Source organism: Hippocampus zosterae, chromosome 1, assembly GCF_025434085.1.
Source record: "Hippocampus zosterae strain Florida chromosome 1, ASM2543408v3, whole genome shotgun sequence".
NCBI classification, from domain to species: Eukaryota; Metazoa; Chordata; class Actinopteri; order Syngnathiformes; family Syngnathidae; genus Hippocampus; species Hippocampus zosterae.
Window position 1 is genome coordinate 30893054 of NC_067451.1, and position 12813 is coordinate 30905866.

The window sequence follows — 12813 nt, forward strand, 5'->3', positions numbered from 1 at the left end:
CGATATTTATTTGGAATATTTTTAACACGTGATTGTTGGCACCAGCAGAGGTGGAACCAGAGGATCAAAAGGGGCACGGGCACTTTTTGGTTTGTCTTTCACGTGCCCCTTTGCTCCCTTTATCACACCCTTTATTTTTTGCGCTGGGTGGCGCCTATCTGAGCATATATTTCTTATCAGTAGCATAATAACAGTACATGTAGCAACTCAGTATTACTCAAAACACACTCTTCACCACAGGACAATCTTTCAGATATATCTGATGACACTACAGTGAAACTCCTCTACAACGAAATCATGTTTGCAGCAAGACATTTTTCACAACAGGTGGTTTTTCACTGTGGCAAATTTAATCTCACACACACACACAAACATCCACACACACACACACAAACACCCACACACAAACGTATGTGTTATCTTTATTTTTATTCCAATAGTGCATAAGTATGAGCATACACTCATTTGACACTTCATATAGTCAGTGTAGAAAGAAAAAAAGGGAAAGACATTTACGAATCAGCACTTTCACTGACATCAATTTCTTGGATAGTTTATTTTATTTTGTTTCCTCCGTCTTTCATTTTGATCACTTTTGCCCTCTCTTCCAGCGTCAGAGCTCTTCTTGTCTTAGCTGCTTGACATCCAAAGGTCCGTTTTGTAGCCATTTTTGCAATGCAACGTTCTTGCTGAGTCTGAAACTAACAATAACAAATACTTCCTGTACTACTGTGCATGTGTAAACCAGTCTGGTGGTTGCTTTTGCCCTTTCCGAACGAAGCAGTAGAGGTCGCTGTTGGATTAGACTTCGTTATAGTAAATCTTGTCGCGAGGCAAGAGCAGAGAAAAAGATTTCGTACAACGCAACATGTTTTTTTTTTTTTGTATGGGGGCCAGGAGAGTGGGAATGGAGTTAATGCATGAACATTTTTTCACACTAGGGGGTATTTTTGCCCGTCTATGTTTCGTTGTAGAGGAGTTTCACTGTAGTCAGCAATTTTTCTTTTCCAAAATATTTTAATGTGAGATGCAAATGACTTTTCAATGTGATCCTTTGTTGTTTGCATTTTGTGTGTCTGCATTTTGGGGATCCAAAACATTCGGTTCGTTCTCGAGCCTGACACAAACAAGGACCGATTATCAGTGAGTGTGTGTGTGTGTGTGTGTGTGTGTGTGTGTGTGTGTGTGTGTGTGTGTGTGGGCAGGGGGGTGTTTGCGTGTGTGTGTGTAAGTGTATTTCGCTTCAGTAATCGTGAACACCACTAAACAAACGACTAAACAATTCCAGTCAGCAACACTCATCAGTGAGTCAATGCACATCGACTGACAAACTTCAACAGAAAACTGTGAGCCCTGCTATTATCAGGGAACATGTCATGTCACGTGGGGGTGTGGCAAATTAGAAGAAAGGCACCACTTGAAAAAGACCCCTGAAGGATGTCAATGTCTTTTCCATTTTTGCAACGTGGTCTCTTTGTGCCAACCCACATACACGGTGTGTTGAATTTACTCCATTTTATTTCATCTAGTAGTTAGTTGCAAGACCTAAAATCCTCTGGATATAGATTCATTTTTTAAGTAGATGTATAGAATTCATAAATAAAAAATATGTACCTAGATCCAGTTTAACCTCAGCAAGAATATAAATCGAGCTTAGCTCACAGTCTCATTTTGATGATGCGTAAGTCCAAAGTGGCATGCTTTGTACACGAACAACTAAATGAAATTGCTTTCAGCCTGATATGTTGACATTCCATTGGCTTTGTGTAAAACGAAAGAGCCGCGTGCATTTAGACCCATACTTGACTTCCGAAACAAGAACATTTTATTCTCTCCCTTGAAACCTTGCAGTTGCCTCAAGGGGGAAACGTGGGTTCTTCTTGAAAAACTTTGACCTAGATTTCCCTCGTCTACCTTTATTACAAAGTCATAGTGTGGAATGGTTTGACACATACACTCTGTTGTTTCGTCTTAGTCGAGACAATATGGTTCAATAACCAAACAATGCCCCCGGTTTAATTTTAGAATGCCGCGGTTAGAGCGGATTGCTTGTGATGAATCAATAAAACGTATGTTTTGACACTGAAGAGGATTTAAAAAGACAAACACCTCAGCCACACTTTAAAATGAGTGCAAGTGTTAAGACAAAACATTTTGTCAAACTAAGGACAGAGAGAATAAATTGATGAACGATTGATGGTGAGAATGGCAGTAAACAGAAACGGTGATGTTCTGTTTATATCGCATTGTATTATATATGTGTTATGAAGACAAACTCCAGTAGAGCGTGAATGAGCTCGTTCCCCACAGATGAGATGTACACATTAAATGCGTCCACAATGTGGAAATTCCATCTGATGCCGAATGAAAGCTTTTCACTGTTTGGTCGAAGGGTGGCTTTGCCTTTCCCAAACCGTTTCATATGATACCGATTTACACACTTGTGGTTTTTCTATATGAAAGTGTGCAACTGATATCATTTTCTAACATGCCATGAATTACTGTACAGTTCAAAGTTTTAATCGTGTACTTAGACTCGCCTCTTGAGTGTTTCAACAAACATATCGGGTCCTCGGTTGCTTTGAGTTTTGATTTGTTTTTTGTTTGTTTTTTATTTAAATCATCTAGTTTGAATTAGGTTTTAGAGCAGACATGCTAGTTTTAATTATGTTCTTTTTCAAATATGCTCCCTTTTAGTTTGTATTAGTTTTAGTGTTGGCTTTAGTTTCTTTAAATGTATATGTGAACTACAAAGGGTTTTACACGATAAAAAATGGTAGTGTTTGGGGGGCGGGTCCTAAACCAGTTGTTCGGGACATGTTGATTTTGAGCAGATTGGTTTAATTATTTTGACCCATCAGAATCGATTGAAGATTTGATTTTTTTTAAAGTACATTTAATGTAACAATCTGACTTTGGACATGAGGATTGGGGTTTAAATCCCGTTCAGGGCAGACAGCCCAGACTAGAAAATGTCACGAAAACTGTAAAAACTGTGCCAGACATGTTATTGATGCGACTTCCGGTGGTGACCCCCTGAGAGGGGAAAGTTGCTTTTTATCCTTCTTCAAATGATCAATTGTCCAATATTAGTTCTTTTAAAATCGGCAGTTTGCCCATATTTATGTCCCCCGCCCCCGCCTCCAACCCACGACATCAAGTCAGTACAACACAGGACAAAAATAATGACATTCAATCACCGAAAAATGGGTTGCTTACCTGCACTGGCACAGTAGTGAAGTCATAATTACAGTAAATATTTGAAGTACAAAAACATTTAAAGGTCATAAAAGGAAATAATCCAGTGGAAAAACAATAAGGAGGTCCACAGCAGTTATTGAGCATGCCTTCACGTGCCACATGATGCTCCTTTGCGCTGCACCGTACTCACTCACTAACATAATCAAACGCAGAAGTACGTCGACCCCAAATATAAGACATTGAAAATTGAAATGAACTTCACGTGCTTTCTTAAGCTGCATGACAAGGCAGTCTCACACCGCCTCGTACACCAATTCTTCGAATGCATGGGAACCTCAAAACCAATTGTTGGAAACTGAATTGGAGATTTTAAACTTTTTTTCCCCCCCATTTAAAAAAATGGTTGTGTAATTTTACTTTTTTTTTTTGCAGCCAAAATACTCCTTCGTGTCATTGAAATAATCAAAACCTGGAAAATAAAAGAAAAACATCACACAACGCAGATCGATGACCTACATAAACGTGCATTATACTGTATTGCTTCTGGTGCCAATGCGAGACGCTGTTTTTCGGGATGCGCGCCGTCATTCGACTAGTTTTTTTTATTTTATTGTTTTTATTGCAAAAATCTAAGCTATGAGTGTTGTATGGTAGCAGTGACCTCGACTCAATTCACAGCAAGTGACAGTTTGGCCCATGGTGATCAACCCTTAATAAAAAAAATACAAATTTAAGCCGTTTATCGACACTCCAAGTTGAACTTTACTGTCAAACTAAACATAAAACAAAGACAATTACACATTGAGTATTTAAAATAGCTCCACTTTGCCTTCACTCCCCTTAGTTTAATGCTGACAAACACACACAGGCAACAAATGTCCTCGATGTATATGTTGATGTAAAGACACCAAGTAACGGATATTTCAAACTCGTATCTCGGGGCACCACTGTACATATTTGTATTTTTTTCCTTTGGAAAAATAAACATGACTGACGAGCAGTGTACAATGCTGGCAGGCCAAAGATCTGCTCTCCATATGGCTGCTTCTGGGCTGATGGCCCCAGGAATTTGAATTTCAAATGGCACCAAATCTGAAGGGAGGAGCTCGGCTTTGAGGTGAGGGGCCGACTGGAAATGAGATGCCACCCCCTAGAAGATGATGGGAGAGGCGAGGATGGGGAGGAACACCGGGGAAGGGCTCTTTCTCCTCAATTATCCAAATTTACTGGCTTTTGCTTCCTCTACAAAATTACATGACAAGTCTTCATCCCAGGGGAAATATTTTATGTCATGAATGTTTCACTCATATTAGGATTTGTCTCTTTGAAAAGATGCCGAAAAGAATCATTTAATTTTAAATGCACCATTTTACTCAAACTGCACCTCTAAAAATGCCAAATTGAATCAGACGTGTATTGACAAAATAATCATGATACACTTCCTCCCAAAAATCTCATATCTTTGACACGGTTGACAGTCAAATGTTGGTCTTTCTTTCTGCGAAACAATGTGTTCTATAATCTTCATGTTTTGTTTTTTTAACTTAATGCCAAAGGTTATCTGTGCCACGAATGCTGATGTTAACCCAAGTGTGTTCAAAATGTACATCCATGGTTTTGTAACAAACCGGTGCTAATAATATTTACTACAAGAAAATGAGAAACTTCATAACAACGATATCAAGTTAAAATCATATCTAATGCTTTCTTACCTCCAAGACCAGGGCGGAGACGATTATCATAGCCGTCGAGCAGGCTGTCTAGGATGCGCGTGAACAGGGTGATGTTGGTTTTGAAGGCATCAGACGTGTCGTCTGCATTTACCGATCTGGTCAACACACACATGATAACAACATGACAAGCTAGAAGACCCTTCACAAACAAAATATGATTGTATTTGAGGAGTGCAATCAAAGACCCGATTCATGAAACAAAATGCCATTTTTCCATTCTCCATTTAAGGCAGAACATCTATAAGCCATCTTATCATAGGGCTAAAATGCAACATAATATGCATTGTAAATGAAGTCACAAAAGGTATTACATTCGAGCAGAAAATACTCGACAACTTCGTCAGCTCACGAAGAACAACCTCGGGTCAGTCGTATTTCTATTCTGAAGGAGGAGAAAGGAAATGTATCATTTATTCTGGGTAATTTCTTCCAATTTTTTGGACTACTATCACAAATTATTTACAGAAATTGTTAAAGGTAGTATCAACTATACCAGTAGCAATGCAGTTGATATATGACTGAAAGTCCATGTCCATTTTTGTCCTGAGTAACACAATTCAATGCACTAATAGTAATAGAGAGAGAGAGCGAGAGAGAGAGAGCCTCTCTCTCGCTCTCTCTCTCTCTCTCTCTCTATATATATATATATATAATAACACACAGCCTTTCTACGTTTGCCCTGAATTGTCTCAATGGGACGACATAGAACAGGGACTAGTACAGGGACCTTAAGCTGGATATCAAGGACATTGAATAGCAGCTCAGCTGTTTTTCCGTGTGTGTGAATGTGAGTGTGAATGTTTGCCTAATTGTGCTCTGTAATTATTGCCGACCAGCCCAGGTTATACCCAGCCTCTGACATTGTAAAAATGTAGGTAAATGCACGTAAAATACATATTTACATATATTCACCATTTCATGCACCCTGTAACCTGATAACATGATAAACTGGCCACTGCAGTAAGCACTGTCCCCGAAAGAGTTCAATGATATGGAATGATGTGAAATGTGGATATTGGATTGGATTGGATACAACTTTATTGTAAAATGTACTGTATGTGTAACATACAGCACAGATTAAATTTCTTCCCTCTCAACATAAAACAAGATATGGAATGATATCGAGTGATGAGATCGAATGATGTACAATACTGTAAATTAAAAAAAATAAATACATAAAAGTGCAATATCTTGATTAAACACTAAAATTGTCCCTAGGTGTGGATGTGAGCGTGGATGGTTGTTCGTCTCTGTGTGCCCTGCGATTGGCTGGCAACCAGTTCAGGGTGTTCCCCGTCTACTGCCTGAAAACGGCTGGAATAGGCTACAGCACCCACCGCAACCCTTGTGAGGATGAAGCGGTTCGGAAAATGGACGGATATTTTGATGAAAAGTGTGCAACGATATTGAGTGGTGAAAAATATGGCATGATAACTGACGTGGAAACATATTAAAACATCTGGAATGATGCAAATGACATTGGTGAAATGTGTGTAATATACTGTATTGATGAAAAAAGTGTAGTATGCGGCAATGTTCAGATTGCTGAAAATCATTGAGCAATGATGTGTATCTGTGAAGTTAAATGTGTCTGTGGGAATGAATGGCAAACTTTGAGGTTGAAATGTGGAATTAAAAAACTGGAAGGCTTCCAGCATTCACACAAGAAACGTAACATTTGCACCCTGGCTATGATGCATTTTTCATTTCCAGCAAGTCAATAACAACCCATTTGGTTTGTCAGCACCATGCCTCCAGGTTATGGCCAGACTAAGGGCGCAGAAGGTAAACTGCCTCTCCTTTGTGCACAACATGTGCGTCCACGGACTACAAAATCGGCGGAAAGTCCCTCGGTTAATAATCAGCCAACACGCTTCCCCTCTAGGCGTCTCCCTTTCACAGAGGCATAAACTTAAAGATGAAAAAGAATCACCTGGTTATCCACAAAGCCATGAGCGCCAGGCAGGAGATGAGCAGAGGCGCGCTCTTGCCGCTCCACATTGCTCCTTCAACACCGACACGAGCAGGACGCTCACTGCAACGACAACCGCTGGATTTAATCATAACATACAGGTCATTGCATCCAGCAATATTGACACCCAAAGGAGTGGGCTCAAAAGAGATGTGATTGGCGATTAGTATTCAGTGACACGTCCCACGCACCCACGAACTGCGTTGGCACAAAATACCGAATCGTGTCAGTCCACATATTTTACGCCGTGCCATCAATTAAGCCACAATCATGAAGATTAATTTTCAAAGAGAGTGAGTGTGAAAGAGACGTAGAGGAAAGAAGGGGAGCTTCGCCCCCTTCGCCCACGCGTTTACGCGTTTTGCGGTGATAATGGCTGCGTGCTTCTTTTGTGCCAAAGCGCACTCACCTGAAGTGCACAAAGTACCCACGGCAGCCGCGATCGTCGACGATTAAAAAAAGGAAAAAGTTAAAGCCAATCCCTGCTCTCTCCTGATGTGATGAATCGATGGAAGTGTGTCATGAGAACAAACAAATCGTAGTCCCAGTCAGCTGGAATGCACCGGCTTCCATAGTGGCTCGAACGAGGCAATTAAATGAAAGACAAGCGTTGGTCAAATAAGGGAGCGAATAAAATAAAAATAATATTTTTTAAAAAATCAAAACAAGCAGTGTGGGGCTGCTGCTTTCAAAAGGTTTTGAGCAACATCATCTTGTGCTCTCGATGTGATTCGTGATTAGCAAGAAGCACATTGAGTCCCCCCCACCAAGAAACACGCACACACGCACACACACTACAAAGGCTGACGAGGACACACACTGGGTCCTAGAGGTAGTTCAGCATTTCCCGAGCTAAGAAGCGCATTCCAAGGAATGTGTGCACCTTAATTGATGTCACTTCCGCTGTAGCTGCCACTCAATATGGTAAATTGGTAACGTATCGATTGTGCAAATTTGGTCGCATTCGCATCCACCATGGTGACGAAACTGACGCTGGAGTTGTTTTACGATGAATTACTGTCTTTGTCCAACAGGATATTGTGTGCTTGTCAGAGCTAATACAGTGAAACCTCTCTGCTTATATTTTAGTTAATGATTGGGACACTAAATGAAACACAAATATTGGGGGCACTAGAACACCTTAGTTATGATTGTGGTTATTGTAAATAATGGTAACTACAACGAAATAAGCCAAACTAAAATTGGAGAAAAAAAAACATCTTTCATGAAATGAAATAAAAATGAAAACTAATTAAAACCTAACATCTTCTACAGCTTTCGGGGTGTATCGTAAATTTAGTTATTTGTATATTGCTGTAAATTCCTTGCTACAGAAGAAGGATGGTCCTGGAATTGCCACATCTGGCGCCCTTTACATTACATCAGCCATCACAACTGATTTTTGAGTCCCTGGGCAGATTAGATGTATTTGGCAACACAGCGGATGAAATTTAATGGGATAGCCACATACATTGTCCTGGAAACACTGCAGCCAAGAGAAAAACTATAAAACAAATGAAATAACCCGGCAGGTATCAAATATGAGAATTTCATTGGGGGGGGTCATTATAGGTTGGAAATACAGTACAGTACAGTATACTATAGATCAGCGTCACTGACAGTGTTTGGACCAACACAAGAAAGCCTTGTTGGCCCTGCTGGCCAAGCGCTGAAATTTCAGCACTAAATTTATCCACTTTCATTGTCAGTCATTGTGCCAACTGGGCCGCGCTCATGACATGAGTGAGTGTGATGCAATGCCTTGCAATAAATGATGTGCTGCAAGAGAATGCAACTCAAGCAGAAGTAACAAATAAGAAACATTATTTGCATGAACAATATAACACAGGTTTAATAAATATAAAATGTATCTCTTTTGGAGCTCTTTGGTCCCCAGATCCACCCTTGGACTTGATAACGGGCCCAGGGGTCACATTTAGTTAGGCGGCCTGGTTCATTGATCATTGATCAGAGGTATTGATTAGAGCACAGATCAACAGAACAGCAGTGTGCCGTCTGAAGTGAAGTGCGGGAAGGTGGCAATTGTGTTTGATAATGGTCTGACCCCCGGTCTGTTTTGATCTGTGTGTGCTTTTTGTGGGCCGCTTTGCTGTCTCTTAAGCCAGGGAATGTGCTCCTGATGATCTTCGGCAAGTCTTTGCGCCAATGCTGTTTTTACGACAGTGTTCAATTTGATGCTTGTGAAAGTCATGACATTACAGTTCTTGGAGTTATAACGTGGCTTGCTGTGTTTTAACACCTGCAGTCCCCAACATCTCACTGGCGCGGCACCAATGTGGTCTCCTCAGCAGAATTCTCAGTGCATCATTGTAAACTAGGCTGACTTTGACCACAAGTAGGCAGTAGAGCATGCAGTGTGTTCTGAATGAAAACATTCAGTCCATCAGCACATGTACTAAACTTGAGAGAAAGCAACATTGCTTGTGAATATCTTAGTCATCTTTCAGCCAGTCTGTGATGAGATGGCCAAGATACTTCACTTTGCTCAGACGTCTTAAATTCTTACTGGCTAATCTGAATGGAGGAAACATAAGACATTTGTCCACCTTTGTTCTAGAGATATGAACACACTCTTATCTGGATTGAATTTCATGTCATGGGCAATACCATATACAAAGCAAGCCAAGTCAACAAGTCAAGTCAACAGTATTTATAGAGCACTTTCAAACAGCCATCGCTGCATACAAAGTGCTGTGCATGGAGCGATTTAACATACACAATAAACAGTAAGACGAAATGGTAATAAAGGCGGTAGAAAGCACCAAGCAGTAAAATCATGCTGAGTCAAACGCCAAACAATACAAGTGGGTTTTGAGGACGGCTTTAAAGATGGGCAGCGAGGAGGCTTGCCGAATGTTCAGTGGGAGGTCATTCCAGAGAGAGGGACCAGTAACAGAAAAAGCTCGATCCCCTCTGAGCCTCAGTTTAGTTCTTGGTACTTCTAACAAAGACTGGTCCACAGACCTGAGGCGACGGGCAAGTGTGTAGGGGCGGATGAGCTCAGAGAGGTAAGGTGGCGCGAGATTATTTAGAGATTTGAAAACAAAAGAGGATCTTGAAAATAACTCTAAAATGAATGGGGAGCCAATGAAGGGATGCCAGAGTAGGAGTTATGTGCTCTCTCTTACGAGTATCAGTCAAGAGGCAGGCAGCGGCATTCTGGACCAGATGAAGGCGCTTAATGGAGGACTGGCTGACTCCACTGGCATTACAGTAATCGAGCCGGGATGTGACATAGGCATGGATTACTGTCTCAAAGTGTTCATGTGAGAGGAAAGGTTTTATTTTGGCCAGCTGTCTAAGGTGAAAGAAGCTGGATTTAACAACGGCACCAATTTGCCAATCGAGTTTGAAATCACTGTCCAGTTTAAGGCCCAAGTTTGAGACCGTTGATTTCAAATAAGGAGCCAGGAGGCCCAAGTCTACAGGATGGAATGTACAAGGGCCACTGGGACCAAACAATATCACCTCTGTCTTCTTTTCGTTGAATTTCAAGAAATTTTGTGCCATCCAGGTTTTGATTTCTTCCAGACAGGATAGGAGTGGCCTTAATGAGAAGGCGTCTTTCTTGCTCAGTGGGACATAGATCTGGCAGTCATCTGCATCGCAGTGGAAGGGAATACCATGTTTCCTTAAGATGGAACCCAATGGGAGAAGATACAGTGAGAATAGCAGAGGCCCCAGAATTGAGCCCTGTGGAACACCACATAACAGGGGAGCAGTGCGTGACTCAGAGCAGCCAAGGCTGACACAAAAGGTCCTGTCAGCTAGATAGGACCTAAACCACTCAAGAGCGCTGCCGCCAATGCCCACAAAGTGCTGCAAACGAGTCAGCAGAATACTGTGATCCACTGTATCAAATGCTGCAGTTAAGTCCAATAAGACCAGACACACGTGGTCTCCACAGTCATTTGCCAGGAGGATGTCATTAGAAACGCGTAACAGGGCTGACTCCGTGCTATGCATCGTCTTGAAACCTGACTGGAAGACCTCCAAGATGTTATGTTCATCCAGGAAAAGTTTCAACTGCATGTGCACCACTTTTTCCAGAATTTTGGAAATGAAAGGCAGTTTTGAAATGGGCCTGTAACTTGACAGCACATCTGGATCAAGACCAGGTTTCTTGATCAAGGGTTGGACCACAGCATGTTTAAACTGTTGGGGAACTACACCAGAAGAAAGGCTGCTGTTGATGATATCCAAGACCGATGCACCAACACTCGGGAGAACCTCCTGAAAGAAGCGTCGGGGAAAAGAGTCGCAACGGGAGCCAGATGGCTTCATCTGGCGAACTACATCCTCCAAAAGCGCCAAGGACACAGTATCAAAAGAATTAAGTACAGCTGAACATGGAACATGGACAGAGGTGTCAGATGCGGTATTTGAGACCGGAGTCCTAGCTGTAGAGACCTTATCAATGAAAAACTGAAGGAATCTGTTGCACATCTCGGGTGAAGAATCCGAGCAAGTAGGCAGAGGGGGTTTGAGTACAGAATCTATCGTTTTAAATAGTGCGCGTGGGTTGTGACGGTTAGCTAGAATAAGGTCCGACAGATATTCTCTTTTACTGTGAGCTGGTAGTTACGCCAGCAGTCTTTCCTAATTTGATAAGAGACATGCAATTTGTCTTTTTTCCACTTGCGTTCAGCTTTGCGACACTCCTGCCTAGCTGCGCGCGTAATGTCGTTAAACCATGGCTCGGGTTTAGGCTTTGGGAGCACAATTTTTGAAGGAGCCAGCAAATCCAGGATGGCACGGCCTGACGAGTCGAACCAAGAGGTGAGTTCCTCTGCGTTAGACGAGGGTACGCAAAGGTTATTAAAGGCATCAGAGAAACGACTAGCAGTGCGAGGGTTAAAAATTCGGCGTTTACAGCTAGGAGCGCCAGATTTCACAGCAGCATGCGATAAGACTACTTCAAATAAAACTGCCATGTGATCAGAAATTGCATTTTCAAGGACTTCCAGATTCGACACCGGTAGACCATGAGCAAGGACAAGGTCTAAAATATGTCCTTGTTCATGTGTCGGGCTGGTCACATATTGCACAAAATTAAAAGAGTCGATAAGTCTTAAGAAGTCTTTTGCTAGCGGTTTTTCCGGACAGCACACATGGATATTAAAATCCCCCATTAGGAGGATCTGATCATATCTCAGCCTGATTTCCGCAAGTAAGGTTGAAAAGTCACTTAAAAAGTCTTTGTTGTATTTAGGAGGACGGTAAATGACAGCACAAAGCACCGGGAAAACACGACCAACTTCAAAGAAGGTTGCTTCAAAGCTGTTGGCCGATGTGGTGAATGTGCACCGTTTACATTTGAAATTGTTCTTAAAGATGCTTACCGTACCTCCACCACGTCCTGATGTCCTCGGGGTATCGAGGAAACCACAGTTAGGTGGTAACAATTCAATCAAAGCGTTGTACTCACCAGTACCTGCCCAAGTCTCCGTCAGACACAGAAAATCCAAGTCATTGGAAAGGAAATACTCCCTCAGAATATGGGTCTTGTTCGTCAGCGACCGGGCGTTTAACAACGCGATCCTCGTGGAAGTAGCAACGGGAGGGATTGCCTCTGTCGATCGCCGAGCCCGGGGGAATTCCCTCAAAAGGTTTCGCTGGACTCCTCCCCGAGAAAGGCGCGCAGGGTAGAAATGTCGTGGCGCGACAAGCAGACATTAACAAGCTGCTGGAGATCAATGGGGACTGAAGACCACAAGGTCATCGGCATAGATTATATGATTCACCAAAGTATTGCCAATCATGTTAAAACCAATCGGAAGGTCATCGACATACAGATTCAAAAGCATTGGAGAGAATATTCCACCTCGTCTGACCTCATTCCTAACCCCAAATGGGGCAGAGACACGTTGACTGTATTTTTCTCGC

The 12813-nt window shown here is 42.0% G+C and overlaps 1 protein-coding gene across 2 annotated transcripts in view; it reads right to left on the bottom strand.

Moving 5' to 3' along the window:
* LOC127606928 (gamma-aminobutyric acid receptor subunit alpha-2) overlaps positions 1 to 7668 on the bottom strand; it is a 44332-nt gene extending 36664 nt beyond the window's left edge. The window contains exons 1-3 of one of the 2 annotated variants that reach the window (XM_052074963.1): positions 7316 to 7668; positions 6868 to 6969; positions 4914 to 5029 (exon numbers count right to left, since the gene is read on the bottom strand). In XM_052074963.1, the coding sequence (XP_051930923.1) occupies positions 4914 to 5029; positions 6868 to 6935 (184 nt within the window). In that variant the 5' untranslated portion in view covers positions 6936 to 6969; positions 7316 to 7668. The remainder of the gene's footprint in view (positions 1 to 4913; positions 5030 to 6867; positions 6970 to 7315) is intronic. The other variant, XM_052074964.1, reaches the window with a different exon arrangement.
* Positions 7669 to 12813: the final 5145 nt, after the last annotated feature.